The sequence below is a fragment of the Scyliorhinus torazame genome, chromosome 2 (genome assembly GCF_047496885.1).
Source record: "Scyliorhinus torazame isolate Kashiwa2021f chromosome 2, sScyTor2.1, whole genome shotgun sequence".
Taxonomy (NCBI): domain Eukaryota; kingdom Metazoa; phylum Chordata; class Chondrichthyes; order Carcharhiniformes; family Scyliorhinidae; genus Scyliorhinus; species Scyliorhinus torazame.
Window position 1 is genome coordinate 218193996 of NC_092708.1, and position 13722 is coordinate 218207717.

The 13722-nt window shown below is 46.8% G+C and overlaps 1 protein-coding gene across 2 annotated transcripts in view; it reads right to left on the reverse strand.

The window, feature by feature from the left end:
• The window catches only part of LOC140395811 (caspase-8-like), a 95138-nt gene that overhangs the window by 56873 nt on the left and 24543 nt on the right, over positions 1-13722 (reverse strand). For both annotated transcript variants that reach the window (XM_072483937.1, XM_072483936.1), the window contains exons 3-5: positions 10181-10280; positions 8792-8933; positions 5523-5674 (exon numbers count right to left, since the gene is read on the reverse strand). In XM_072483937.1, the coding sequence (XP_072340038.1) occupies positions 5523-5674; positions 8792-8933; positions 10181-10280 (394 nt within the window). The remainder of the gene's footprint in view (positions 1-5522; positions 5675-8791; positions 8934-10180; positions 10281-13722) is intronic.

The following is a 13722-nucleotide window of genomic DNA, read 5'->3' on the forward strand; positions in this document are numbered from 1 at the left end:
GGGGATATGGAATGTGGCAAAGAGCAGGAATAACGCAACTGAAAGATCTGTTTGTGGATGGGAAGTTTGCGAGTCCCGGAGCGCTGACCGAGAAATACGGGTTGCCCCAAGGGAATGCATTCAGGTATATGCAACTGAGGGCTTTTGCGAGGCAACAGGTGAGGGAATTCCCGCAGCTCCCGACACAAGAGGTGCAGGACAGAGTGATCTCAAAGACATGGGTGGGGGATGGTAAGGTGTCAGATATATATAGGGAAATGAGGGACGAAGGGGAGACTATGGTAGATGAACTAAAAGGGAAATGGGAAGAAGAGCTGGGGGAGGAGATCGAGGAAGGGCTGTGGGCAGATGCCATAAGCAGGGTAAACTCATCGTCCTCGTGTGCCAGGCTAAGCCTGATTCAGTTTAAGGTATTACACAGGGCGCATATGACTGGAGCACGGCTCAGTAAATTTTTTGGGGTGGAGGATAGGTGTGCGAGGTGCTCGAGAAGCCCAGCGAATCATACCCATATGTTTTGGTCATGCCCGGCACTACAGGGGTTTTGGATGGGGGTGACAAAGGTGCTTTCAAAAGTAGTGGGGGTCCGGGTCGAACCAAGCTGGGGGTTGGCTATATTTGGGGTTGCACAAGAGCCGGGAGTGCAGGAGGCGAGAGAGGCCGATGTTTTGGCCTTTGCGTCCCTAGTAGCCCGGCGCAGGATATTGTTAATGTGGAAAGAAGCCAAGCCCCCGGGGGTGGAGACCTGGATAAATGACATGGCAGGGTTTATAAAGCTAGAGCGGATTAAGTTCGTTCTAAGGGGGTCGGCTCAAGGGTTCACCAGGCGGTGGCAACCGTTCGTCGAATACCTCGCAGAAAGATAGATGGAATGGAAAAAAGAAGGCAGCAGCAGCAGCCCAGGATCGGGGGGGGGGGGGGGGGGGGAGGAGGAACCAGAAGGACTCTCAGGGTTGTTAATATATACTGTATAATATGTATAGGTCGTTGCGACAGATAATTATATATTGGACTGTTAAATTATATTTTTGGAGAGTGTTACTTGTGATAAGGCAGTTGCCAATTAGGGTTAGTTTTCATTTTTGTTATTTATTATTTATTCATTTTTTGTTTATAAAATAGGTCATTGTTATTTGTGTTGTTATAATATTGTGTAAAGGATGCACAATGTACTGTGTTGGTTGACCAAAAATTTTCAATAAAATATTTATTTTAAAAAAAGAAGGCATAGAATCTCTGTGGGTAGAGTTGAGTAATCACAAAGGTAAAAAGACCCTGATGGGTGTTATGTGCAGGCCCCCTAGCTGTAGTCAGGATGTAGGGCAGAAAATAAATCAGGAGATAGAGAAAGCATGTAAAAAAGACAATATCACAATCATCATGGGCGACTTCAATATGCAAGTGGACTGGGAAAATCAGATTGGTAGTGGATCCCAAGAAAAGGAATTTGTGGAATGTTTAAGAGATGCTTTTTGGGAGCAGCTTGTGGTAGAGCCCACTAGGGAACAGGCAATTCAGGATTTGGTGATGTGTAATGAGGCAGACTTGATTAGGGATCTTAAGGTGAAGGAACACTTAGGGAGCAGTGACAACAATATGATAGAATTTACCCTGCAGTTTGAGAGGGAGAAGCTGGAGTCAGATGTAATGGTATTACAATTAAATAAGGGTAACTACCAGAGTTGATTGGAAAAGGAGCCTAGCAGGAAGACAGTGGAACAGCAATGGCCGGAGTTTGGGGGGTTATTCAGGAGGTACAGCAGAAATTCATCCCAAGGAGGAGGAAACATGCTCAGGGCAGGACAAGGCATCCATGGCTGACAAGGGAAGTCAAGGACAGCATAAAAGCTAAAGAAAAAGCACACAAAGTGGCAAGTACTAGTGGAAAGCCAGGGGATTGGGAATCATTTAAAAGCGAGCAAAGGACAACTAAAAAAGCAATAAGGGGAGAGAAGATGAAATATGAGTGCAAACTAGCTAATAATATAAAAGAAGATAGGAAGAGTTTCTTTCAATATATAAAAGGTAAGGGAGCCCGATGGCCCCAGGGAAACATTCAGGGAGTCCGGTAATAATAGCATCATTGAGAATTTGGAGGCAGTTTCACTAACACTTCAGATTGGGGGCAGGGTCAAGGGAAATGCCAATTCGGGGATACCACAGATTTGAGCCAGGGAAGTGGAATGGAAATTTTTGGAAATGGGAGGAGAAGGGGATCAAGACACTAAAAGATTTGTTTCTTTGGGGTCGGTTTGCAGGATTGAAGGAGCTGGAAGGGAAGTATGGGCTGGAGCAGGGGGAAATGTTTAGCTACATGCAGGTTCGAGATTTTGCCAGAAAGGAGATACAGAGCTTCCCGGTGGAGCCAGCATCCACATTGCTGGGGGAGGTGCTGACGACAAGGGGACTGGAGAAGGGGTTGTGTCGGCGGTTTACTGAGCTATTTTGGAAGAGGAGAAGGCACCACTGGAAGGGATCAAAGCAAAGTGGGAGGAAGAGTTGGGAGAGGATATGGAGGAGGGGTTCTGCTGTGAGGTGCTCCGGAGAGTGAACGCCTCCACCTCGTGCGCGATGTTGGGGCTGATACAGCTGAAGGTGGTATATCAAGCACACCTCACGAGGGCAAGGATGAACCGATTCTTTGAAGGAGTAGAAGATGTGTGTGAACGTTACGGGGGGGCCCCCGCTAATCACGTTCATATATTTTGGTCCTGTCCAAAACTGGAGGATTATTGGAAGGAGGCTTTTCGGATAATCTCTAAAGTGGTGCACGTGAAACTGGACCCAGGCCCCCGGGAGGCCATATTCGGGGGGGTCGGGCCAGCCGGGGTTGGAACCGGGTGCGGAGGCAGATGTTGTAGCCTTCGCCTCTTTGAACGCTTGAAGGCGGATCCTGATGGGTTGGCGAGCAACCTCCACCCTATCCCCTGTTGGAATTCTTGACTCTTGAGAAGATTAAGTTTGAACTGAGGGGAAGGATGGAGGGGTTCTACAATTCATGGGCATTATTCATTATGCTTTCAAGAACTGGATAACATCGAACATTAGTTTGGGCGGGGGGGGATTGTGTGTGTTAATGGTGACTATGGGTGATTCCTGATTCCTTTTTGTCATTTGTTTATGTGAACATGCAGGCTAATGTTTGGGGTTTGGTGGGAGGATGGGATCGTTGTTATTGATATGGGGATTGACATATTTGTTACTGATTATTGTTTATTGTTGGTGGGTGTAAATTTGGGAGAAAATGTGAAAAAGGTGGAGAATAAAAATATTTTTTTTAAATGAAAAAGGTAAGGGGGAGACAAAAATAGACATTGGACCATTGGAAAACATGGTTGGAGAAGTAATAATAGGAAACAAAGAAATGGCAGACAAACTGAATCGTTACTTTGCATCAATCTTCACGGTGGAAGACACCAGTGGGATGCCAGAGCTCCAGGAGAATTAGGGGGTAGAGGTGAGTGCAGTGGCCATCATTAAGGAGAAGGTTCTGGGGAAACTGAAAGGTCTGAAGGTGGATAAGTCACCTGAACCAGATGGTCTACACCCCAGGGTCCTAAAAGAGATAGCTGAGGAAATTGTGGAGGCATTGGTGATGATCTTTAAGGAATCACTGGAGGCAGGAAGGGTCCCAGAGGACTGGAAAGTGGCTCGTGTAACACCGCTGTTGAAGAAGGGAGGGAGGCAGAATTATAAGCCGGTTTGCCTGACTCGGTCATTGGTAAGATTTTAGAGTCTGTTTTAAGATGAGATTGCGAATACTTGTAAGTGCATGGTAAAATAGGGCTGAGTCAGCACGGCTTTGTCAAAGGGAGGTCATGTCTGACAAATCTGTTAGAGTTTTTTGAGGAGGTAACAAGGAAGTTAGACAAAGGAGAACCAGTGGATGTGATTTATTTCAATTTCCAGAAGGCCTTTGACAAGATGCCGCATAGGAGACTGTTAAATAAGTTAAGAGCCCATGGTGTTAAGGGTAAGATCCTGGCATGGATAGAGAATTGGCTGACTGGCAGAAGGCAGAGAGTGGGGATAAAGGGGCCTTTTCAGGATGGCAGCCGGTGACGAGTGATGTGCCTCAGGGGTCTGTGCTGGGACCACAACTTTTCACAATATACATTAATGATCTGGAAGAAGGAACTGAAGGCATTGTTGCTACGTTTGCAGATATAGAAAGATCTGTAGAGTGACAGAATTGAGGAAGAGGGCTGCAGAAGGATTTGGACAAGCTAGGAGAGTGGACAATGAAGTGGCAAATTAAATACAATGTGGAAAAGTGTGAGGTTATGCACTTTGGAAGGAGGAATTTAGGCATAGACTATTTTCTAAATGGGGAATTGCTCAGGAAATCAGAAGCACAAAGGGACTTGGGAGTCCTTGTTCACGATTCTCTTAAGGTTAACGTGCAGGTTCAGTCGGCAGTTAAGAAGCAAATGCAATGTTAGCATTCATGTCAAGAGGGCTAGAACACAAGACCAGGGATGTACTTCTGAGGCTGTACAAGCTCTGGTCAGACCCATTTGGAGTATTGTGAGCAGTTTTGGGCCCCGTATCTAAGGAAGGCTGTGCTGGCCTTGGAAAGGGTCCAGAGGAGGTTCACAAGAATGATCCCTGGAATGAACAACTTGTCGTATGAGTAACGATTGAGGACTCTGGGTCAGTACTCGTTGGAGTTTAGAAGGATGAGGGGGGATCCTATTGAAACTTACAGGATACTGCAAGGCCTGGATAGAGTGGACGTGAAGAGGATGTTTCCACTTGTAGGAAAACTAGAATCAGAGGACACAACCTCAGACTAAAGGGACGATCCTTTAAAACAGAGATGAAGAGGAATTTCTTCAGCCAGAGGGTGGTGAATCTGTGGAACTCTTTGCCGCACAAGGTCAAATCACCGAGTGTCTTTAAGACTGAGATAGATAGGTTCTTGATTAATAATGGGATCAGGGGTTATGGGGAGGAGGCTGGAGAATGGGGGTGAGAAAATATAAGCCATGATTGAATGGCGGAGCAGACTCGATGGGCCTAATTCTGCTCCTATGTCTTATGGTCTTAAATCCAGTATTTGAAAAGAATATTGTACGGTAATTTCCAAAACTAAATTGTTTTAACTCAACTACACAAGTGGTCACCTATCTCTATAGCCACAATAGATTGGTGCAACTGTGTCGATCCCTGCAAGTCATAACTGTGCTCTGAGAATCATGAGTGACCCTTCAGCCCATCACCAATAGCGGTCGGGAATCTGCAGCCCAGTGCATCAGGGGAATCAAGGTCGCGGACTTAGAGTAAGTAAAAAGACATTGCCATAGAAAGACTTTCTGGGTGGGATTCTCCGTCCCACTGCACCAGTTTTCTGGTGTGGCGCGCCCCCGCCGGCCAGCCGTTCAATGGGGCTACCCACAATGGTTTCCCATTGTGGGTAGCCCCACGCCGTCAGGAAATCCCGGGGTGTGGGTGCGCTGCCGGTGCAACGGAGAATCCCGCCAGCACACTGGTACAGATACAATAAGTCTTTATAATCCTACAGTGGATGGCACTTGCTGAGGTTCTTGGTGACTCTCGGTTCCTGTTGAAGCAATTAATTTGGCATCGGCCTGAGCAGTGCACGAGACTGCAGAGAGCATCCGTTGGTTAGGCTCTTTTGATTCCCTTCTGCTTTCTTGTTGTGGAATTGTAACTTGAAGCAAAAAAAAGAGTTTCATTAGTGGTTTGGTCTCAGTTTTCTTTTAAATGAAGAAAAAGATGGTGCACATCCCAGTAAATTACTGTAACCACGTGGTCGGGAGCATTTCAGGGGATTCCTTAGATTTCCCCTCTTTCCTGCTCTCATGTTTTCCCTCTTTCCTGCCCTCTTCCCCTTTTGGTTCTTGGGGCTGTTGTGCTTCTTGTTGCAGGTGCAAAACCTCAAGCAAAAATACTCAACTCATGGTTCCAAACTTTCGAAGGTAAATGCAATAACATTTATATCAATCATGCGAACAGATCTTGCTTGATCAAATGTCACACCTTCATATCTTGTGGTCAGACATGGCTTGCTTATGTGCCATGTGGTCAGATGTCACAGAATAAAACAAGAATGGCACTATCCAGAGTTGGCAACCCTATGAAGTAACCACAGTGGTGGACCAAGACCTATAAAACAGAACAGCATGAAGTTGAAGAAAAAAGTACAACAGAAGAGAAGGCAAATCAATAAATGGCGACAAGTTGATGCCAAGTTTAGAATTTTCAAAGCCTTTCAGTTGTAAGAGAATGGGGAAAATTCAGAAGGCAAGCCAGTCTTGGGTCTCAGGAAACGAAATGGTTAGAGTAGAGCAAAATGATGAATCTTTACTAAACGATGACGTGGAACCACGGCCCTCGTTTTACTTTGTAAATAAGGCAAAGCTTGAGAGGTATTGACCACCAGAAAGCAATGATTACAAGATGTGCAAAGACTTTCTCTGGATCTGGGAGCTGTATTCAAGCCTCTGATGGACACATGCTTCATGGATAAGTTGATAGTTGTTGACAGGAAAATATGTTTTAGCAGAAACAAAGAAAATTAACTTTTTAGAAAACATCCTCAAGTTTTTGAAGTCATAGGAAACGGTGAAACCAATAAAGTTCAAAAGGGCGGAGAAGGATTAAGACTGGAATCAAAAGAGATAAAGGATCGAAGCCATTGCTTATACTTTAGAGATATGAAGAGACTAGGGTCGGAATCCTCCAGCCTCCCCGTGGCAGGTTTCTCAGAGGCGGGATTGTTTGCGCTCGCAGCTGTCAATAGGAATTCCCATTGAAGCCACTCGGAAACCCGCAGGAGGGCGTGCACTGCCGGCGGGATCAGAAAATCATGCTACTGTGAATGGCCGAAGAATTCCAGCCTATTATTTGTAATACGAAGGAAGCAATAAACTTGTCTTTGGCCGATCAACAGGCATTGTAGAGGTAAAGATGTAATGATTTCGCTGTTGTGCCTCATGAAGGGATAAAGGTGTGAACTCTTGGTGACATCCAAAGATGACAGAATCTAACACACATGACAGATACAAAATCTGATCTTGTCCTTAACAATTGAACAAAGTGGATTGAACAAAGTGGATCAATGGCAGTGATCTTGATCGATGGGTTTCATCAGGGTAAGAGCTGACGAATAGGGTCAGATGTTCTCTCAGGAAGGCTAGTTACTGTACTATTGGATCAGAGAAGGAGGATTGACTGAAGGTACAAGACGCCAAGTTTGACAAAGAGTGACTGACAGGAGTTACTCCTATTTGGAAGCGAGTGGATGTATTAGCAAGAGGCAGCATAGTTTTGTGAAGGAGAAGTTGTGTCTCATTAACCTGATCGAGTTTTTCGAGGAAGTGACAAAGATGATTGATGAAGGTAAGGCAGTGGATGTTGTCTACCTGGACTTCAGTAAGGCCTTTGACAATGTCCCTCATGGCACAGTGGTACAAAAGGTGAAGTCACATGGGATCAGAGATGAGCTGGCAAGATGGATACAGAACTGGCTCGGTCATTGAAGACAGAGAGTAGCAGTGGAAGGGTGCTTTTCTGAATGGAGGGCTGTAACTAGCGGAATTCCGCAGGGATCAGTGCTGGGACCTTTGCTGTTTGTAGTATATATAAATGATTTGGAGGAAAATGTAACTGGTCTGATAGTATTTTGCAGATGACACAAAGGTTGGTGGAACTGCGGATAGTGATGAGGACTGTCAGAAGGTACAGCAGGATATAGATTGGTTGGAGACTTGGGCAGAGAGGTGGCAGATAGAGTTTAATCCGGCCAAATGTGAGGTAATGCATTTTGGAAGGTCTAATACAGGTGGAAAATATATAGTGAATGGTAGAACCCTTCAGAGTATTGACAGGTGTACAGGTCCACTGGTCACTGAAAGTGGGAACGCACGTGGAGAAGGTAGTCAAGAAGGCATACAGCATGCTTGCCTTCATCAATGAGGGCATTCAGTATAAACATTGGAAAATCATGCTGCTGCTGTATAGAACCTTAGTTAGGCTACACTTGGAATATAGTGTTCAATTCTGGTCGCCTCACTACCAGAAGAATGTGGAGGCTATGGAGAGGGTGCAGAGGAGGTTTACCAGGTTGTTTCCTGGTCTGGAGGGCATCAGCTATGAAGAGAGGTTGGATAAACTCAGTTTGTTCTCACTGGGGCGACCTGATAGAAGTCTACAAGATTATGAGAGGCATGGACATAGTGGATAGTCAGAAGCTTTTTCTCAGAGTGAAAGGGTCAATTACTCGGGGACATAGGTTTAAGGTGCGAGGGGCAAAATTTAGAGGAGCTGTGTGAGGTATGTTTTTTTACACAGAGGGTGGTGGGTGCCTGGGACTCGCTGCCGGAGGAGGTGGTGGAAGCAGGGACGATAGTGACGTTTAAGGAGCATCTTGACAAATACATGAATAGGATGGGAATAGAGGGATACGGACCCCGGAAGTGGGAAAGGTTTTAGTTTAGACGGGCAGCATGTTCGGCACAGGTTTGGAGGGCCGAAGGGCCTGTTCCTGTGCTGTACTTTTCTTTGTTCTTTGACAACTGAAGGGTTGTACGGTTAACTCTTTTTGGTGGCGTTTAGAACTTTGATTTTTTGTAGTTAATGGGGAAAATGTTGGCTTTGGATTAAACAGTTGATTGATTTTTCACAGCATGCCTTCACATCAATAAGCTCCCATTTTCAACCACATTAGCCAATGACCTTCCAAAAAAAGCCCTTGTCAACATAACAAATGTTCACTCATCAAACGTAGCTCCTAGTTCTACAAACTGCAGAATGAGACCTTGCGTACCACTAGGAGTCTTCTGGTAGGTTTCCAGTTTGCTCTTTAGATCAACTCTTTTGATTTCCTTCATGGCCTTCAGCAGAATCTGTAGATTATTTGGTTCTAGTTGTTCCTTTTTTTCCAGATCAATGCAGAGATCCATAAAATTCTAAAGGAAGGTAAATCACAAACGCAGCTTTCATTACCCATTAGTTAAGTGAGGTTTCTTTGAAACATTACTCCCATTCTATCCTGATCTTTCATAGGTCATGGGTCCACAGCTCACAAGGACTTCAAAAAGCCTATTCTTATATGTCATTGCAGACTGTGCGTCTCGCCTGGCTATGTTACCAAGTGAAGACATCACAACTGAGTCTATTCCTGTCCTGTGCAAAATTCACACAATTGCTCTCCAATCAGGAGTGGAGGCACTTACAAAATCTTTGCCAGCGCAAGACCAATGATACCAATTGCATCACGCCTGCCAGATACATTTGTGGAGACTGGACATTGTACTTTGAGTCTTATTGCTGGGTATGAGTCAGTTACACATTACCTTTACCAAGGCACCTACCAGGAAGTCATGTCTAAGCTCAACATTTTAGCACAAAACCAACTTCCATGGTAATGAGTACGGGGATTAGTAAATTTAATGGGGGCGATTCTCCGAGCCCCGCGCTGGGCCGGAGAATCGGCGCAACCGTGCCACGATGCCCCAATGCCGGCGCGCGATTCTCTGAGGTGCGGAGAATCGGCGGCATTTGCGCCGGCGCGTTTGGCGCGGGACCAGCTGCGGGCCACTGGAATCGGCGGGGCCGCCGATTCTCCGGCCCGGACAGGCTGAGCCGCCGCGCCAATACGACAGAGTCCCGCCGGCGGCGTTCACCCCTGGTCGTTCCCGACGGGAACTCTACGTGAACGGTCGGGGGCGGCCTGTGGGGGGTGGGGGCTCCTTCACTAGGGGGGCCTCCGATGGGGTCTGGCCCGCGATCGGGGCCCATCGATCGGCGGGCCGGCCTCTCCCCCCCCGGGCCTAGTTTCTGGCGCGACCGGCCCCTGAACACTGACGCCATCTTGAGTCGGGGCCAGCGCGCTAAAGAAGTCCCCCGCGCATGCGCAGGATGGTACGACCCAACTGCGCATGCGCAGGATGGCACGGCCCAACTGCGCATGCGCGGGTTGGCACGGTGCCCATTTGGTGCCGCGAAAGGAGGCTGGAGCGGCGTGAACCGCTCCAGCGTCGTGCTGGCCCCCTGTGGGGGCCAGAATCGGTAGTACCCGGGCACGGTTTGCGCCGCCGTGACAGCGTTCGCGATGGCGCGAACACTTGGGCTCCATATTGGAGAATCGCCCCCAATGAATCAAACTTAAAAATACACAGGCGAATGGAGCAGGCTGATATACACTCCAGCTTACCTGAATGTCCCGACATTTCCTCTTGCCTTCTTGTAGTATAAATTTAATGCTATTGAGCTCTCCATCATCAATCTCTTTGGAAAGTGTATAGAGCAGCACTCTAGACAGAAATGAACAATGTTTTATAAACAAGAAAATAGGAGCAGGAGTTGGCTATTCAACCCTTTGAGCCTCCCCCATTCAGTATTATCGTGGCTGATCCTCAACATCATACTCCCACACTGTCCCCATATCCTTTGATGCCTTTTGAATCTAGAAATCTCACTATTTCCTTCAATATATTCAGTGACTTGGCCTCCACAGCCTTCTGTGGTGGAGAATTCCACTGATCCACCACCCGCTGAGTGAAGAGGTTTCTCCTCATCTCAGTCCTAAATGGCCTACCTGTATCCCAAGACAGTGACCCCTTTTTCCTAGACCCCTCAGCAACAGGAAACAATATTCCTGCATCCAGTCTGTCCAGCCCTGCCTGAATTTTATACATTTAAATGATATCGTCCCTCGCATTCTTCTCAATTCCAATGAACACAAGCCCAGTTGACCCAATCTCCCCTCATACACCAATCCTGCCATCCCAAGAATCAGTCTGGTTTCCGCAAGAAATTCTAAAGCAATGTTCTGAGAACGGGAAATCGCCATCTTATGCCGAGTGCATTGTTCACATCTTTTAATTTATATTTAAAAAAATATTTTTATTCTCCTCCTTTTCACATTTTCTCCCAAATTTGCACCCACCAACAATAATCAGTAACGAATACAATGTCAATCCTCAAATCAACAACAACAATCCCATCCTCCCACCAAACCCTCCAAACAATTGCCCGCATGTTAACATAAACAAATAACGAAAAGGAATCAGGAAACACCCATAGTCACCATTAACACATACAGTCCCCCTCCCCCCACCCTTCCAATCCTCGCTCCTCCCTCCCCCCCCCATATCCTCCCCCCTAATGTTCGATGTAATCCAATTCTCGAAAGTGCATAATGAATAACGCCCATGAATTGTAGAACCCCTCCATCCTTCCCCTCAGTTCAAACTTGACCTTCTCAAGAGTTAAGAATTCCAGCAGGTCCCCCCGCCACGTCAGGGCACAGGGTGGAGAGGTGGATCTCTATCCCAACAGGATCCGCCTTCGGGCGATCAACGAGGCGAAGGCTACAACATCTGCCTCCGCACCCGTTTCCAACCCCGACTGGTCCGACACCCCGAATATGGCCTCCGGAGGGGGTCCTGTTTCACGTGCACCACTTTAGCGATTACCCTAAAAACCTCCTTTCAATAATCCTCCAATTTTGGACAGGACCAAAACATATGAACGTAGGTTTGCCCCCCCCGAAACGTTCACACACATCTTCTACACACTAAAAGAGCCGGCTCATCCTCACCCTTGTGAGGTGTGCTCTCTCTACCACCTTCAGTTTATCAGCCCCATCTCGCGCACGAGATGGAGGCGTTCACTCTCAGGAGCACCTCACAGCAGAACCTCGCCTCCGTATCCTCTCCCAACTGTTCCTCCCACTTTGCCGTGATCCCTTCCAGTGGTGCCTTCTCCTCTTCCAAAATAGCCCCGTAAACCACCCCCTTCTCCAGTCCCCCTGTCGTCAGCATCTCCTCCAGCAATATGGAAGCCGGTTCTATTGGGAAGCTCTGTATCCCCCTTCTGGCAAAGTCTCAAACCTGCATGTATCTAAACATTTCCCCCTACTCCAGCCCATACTTCGCTCCTAGCTCCTTCAATCCTGCAAACCGACCCCCAAGAAACAAATCTTTTAGTGTTCTAATTCCTTTCTCCTCCCATCTCCTAAAATTTCCATCCTACTGCCCTGGCTTCAATCTATGGTTTCCTGAATCGGCATTTCCCTTGACTCTGCCCCTAACCCGAAGTGCTGGCGAAACTGCCTCCAAATTCTCAATGAAGCTATTACGACCGGACTCCCTGAGTATTTCCCCGGGGCCATCAGGAGTGGTGCTGTTGCTAGTGCCTTCAATCCCGACCCTCTACACAAACTCTCTTCCATTCTAATCCACTGGGAATCAACCCTTCTGACCCAGTTCCGTACCTTCTCCACATTTCGGAAGACCCAAACCCCCTGCCTGCCTTCCTCTCTGTAGCAGCACCTTTCTAATTCTGGCCACCTTCCCTCCCCATAAGAAAGAGGTAATCATTCCTTCAATCTCCCTAAAAAATGATTTTAACAGGAAAATTGGCAGGCATTGGAAAGTAAACAGAAATAGCAGCAACACGTTCATTTTAACCGCCTGTACCCGACCCACCAGTGACAGAGGGAGACCATCCCACCTTGCCAGATCAGCTTTCACCCTCCCCACCAAACTAGAAATGTTGTACCTACGGACTTACAACTTTTAAGGCACAGTTCCTGATGTGATGAGGAGATTCACAAATGAGGGCACAAATCAGATCTCAGAAATGAAAGGTTTAGTGAGAAGGAAGAACTGAGGGAGATCAATATTAGTAGAGAAATAGTGCTGTGAAAATTGATGGGATTAAAGATGGATAAATCCCCAGGGCCTGAGAATCTCCATCCCAGAATGCTTAAGGAGGTGGCTCTGGAAATAGTGGATGTATTGGTGGTCATCTTCCGGGATTCTATAGACTCTGCAACTGTCCCTGCAGATTGGAGGGTAGCTCACGTCACTCCGATATTCAAAAAGGGAGGTAGAGAGAAAGCAGGGAATTATAGACTAGTAAGCCTCACATCGGTAGTGGGGAAAATGCTTGAATCCATTACCAAGGACTTTATAGCGGAAGATTTAGAAAGCGGAGGCAGGATCAGTCCGAGTCAGCATGGATTTATGAAGGGAAAATCATGCTTGACAAATCTGTTCGAATTCTTTGAAGAGGTAACCAGTACAGTTAACAAGGGGGAGCCAGTCCATGCAAAATTAAAGTGCATGGGATTGGGGGAAATGTATTGAGGTGGATAGAAAACTGGTTGGCAGAGAGGAAACAAAGAATAGGGATTAATGGCTCCTTTTCAAATTGGCAGGCAGTAACCAGTGGGGTACCACAGGGATTGGTGCTGGGACCCCAGCTATTCACAATATATATATATATATATATATATTAATTATTTGGACGAGGGAACAAAATGTAACAGCTCAAAGTTTACAGATGATACCAAGTTGGGTGGGAGGGTGAACTGTGACGAGAATGCAGGGATCCTACAGCAAGATCTGGATAGGTTGGGCGAGTGGGCAAATCAATGGCAGATGCAGTATAATTTGGATAAGTGTGAGGTTATTCACTTTGGAAGAAAAAACAGGAAGCAGATTACTACCTGAATGGTTGTAAATTGGGAGAGGGGAGTGTGCAGCGGGACCTGGGTGTCCTTTTGCACTATTCGCTGAAGGTAAGCATGCAGGTGCAGCAGGCAGTAAAGAAGGCTAATGGTATGTTGGCCTTCATTGCAAGAGGTTGAGTATAGAAGCAGGGATGTGTTGCTGCAATTGTACAGGGCCTTGGTGAGGCCACACTTGGAGTATTGTGTGCAGTTTTGGTCTCCTTCTCTGAGGAAAG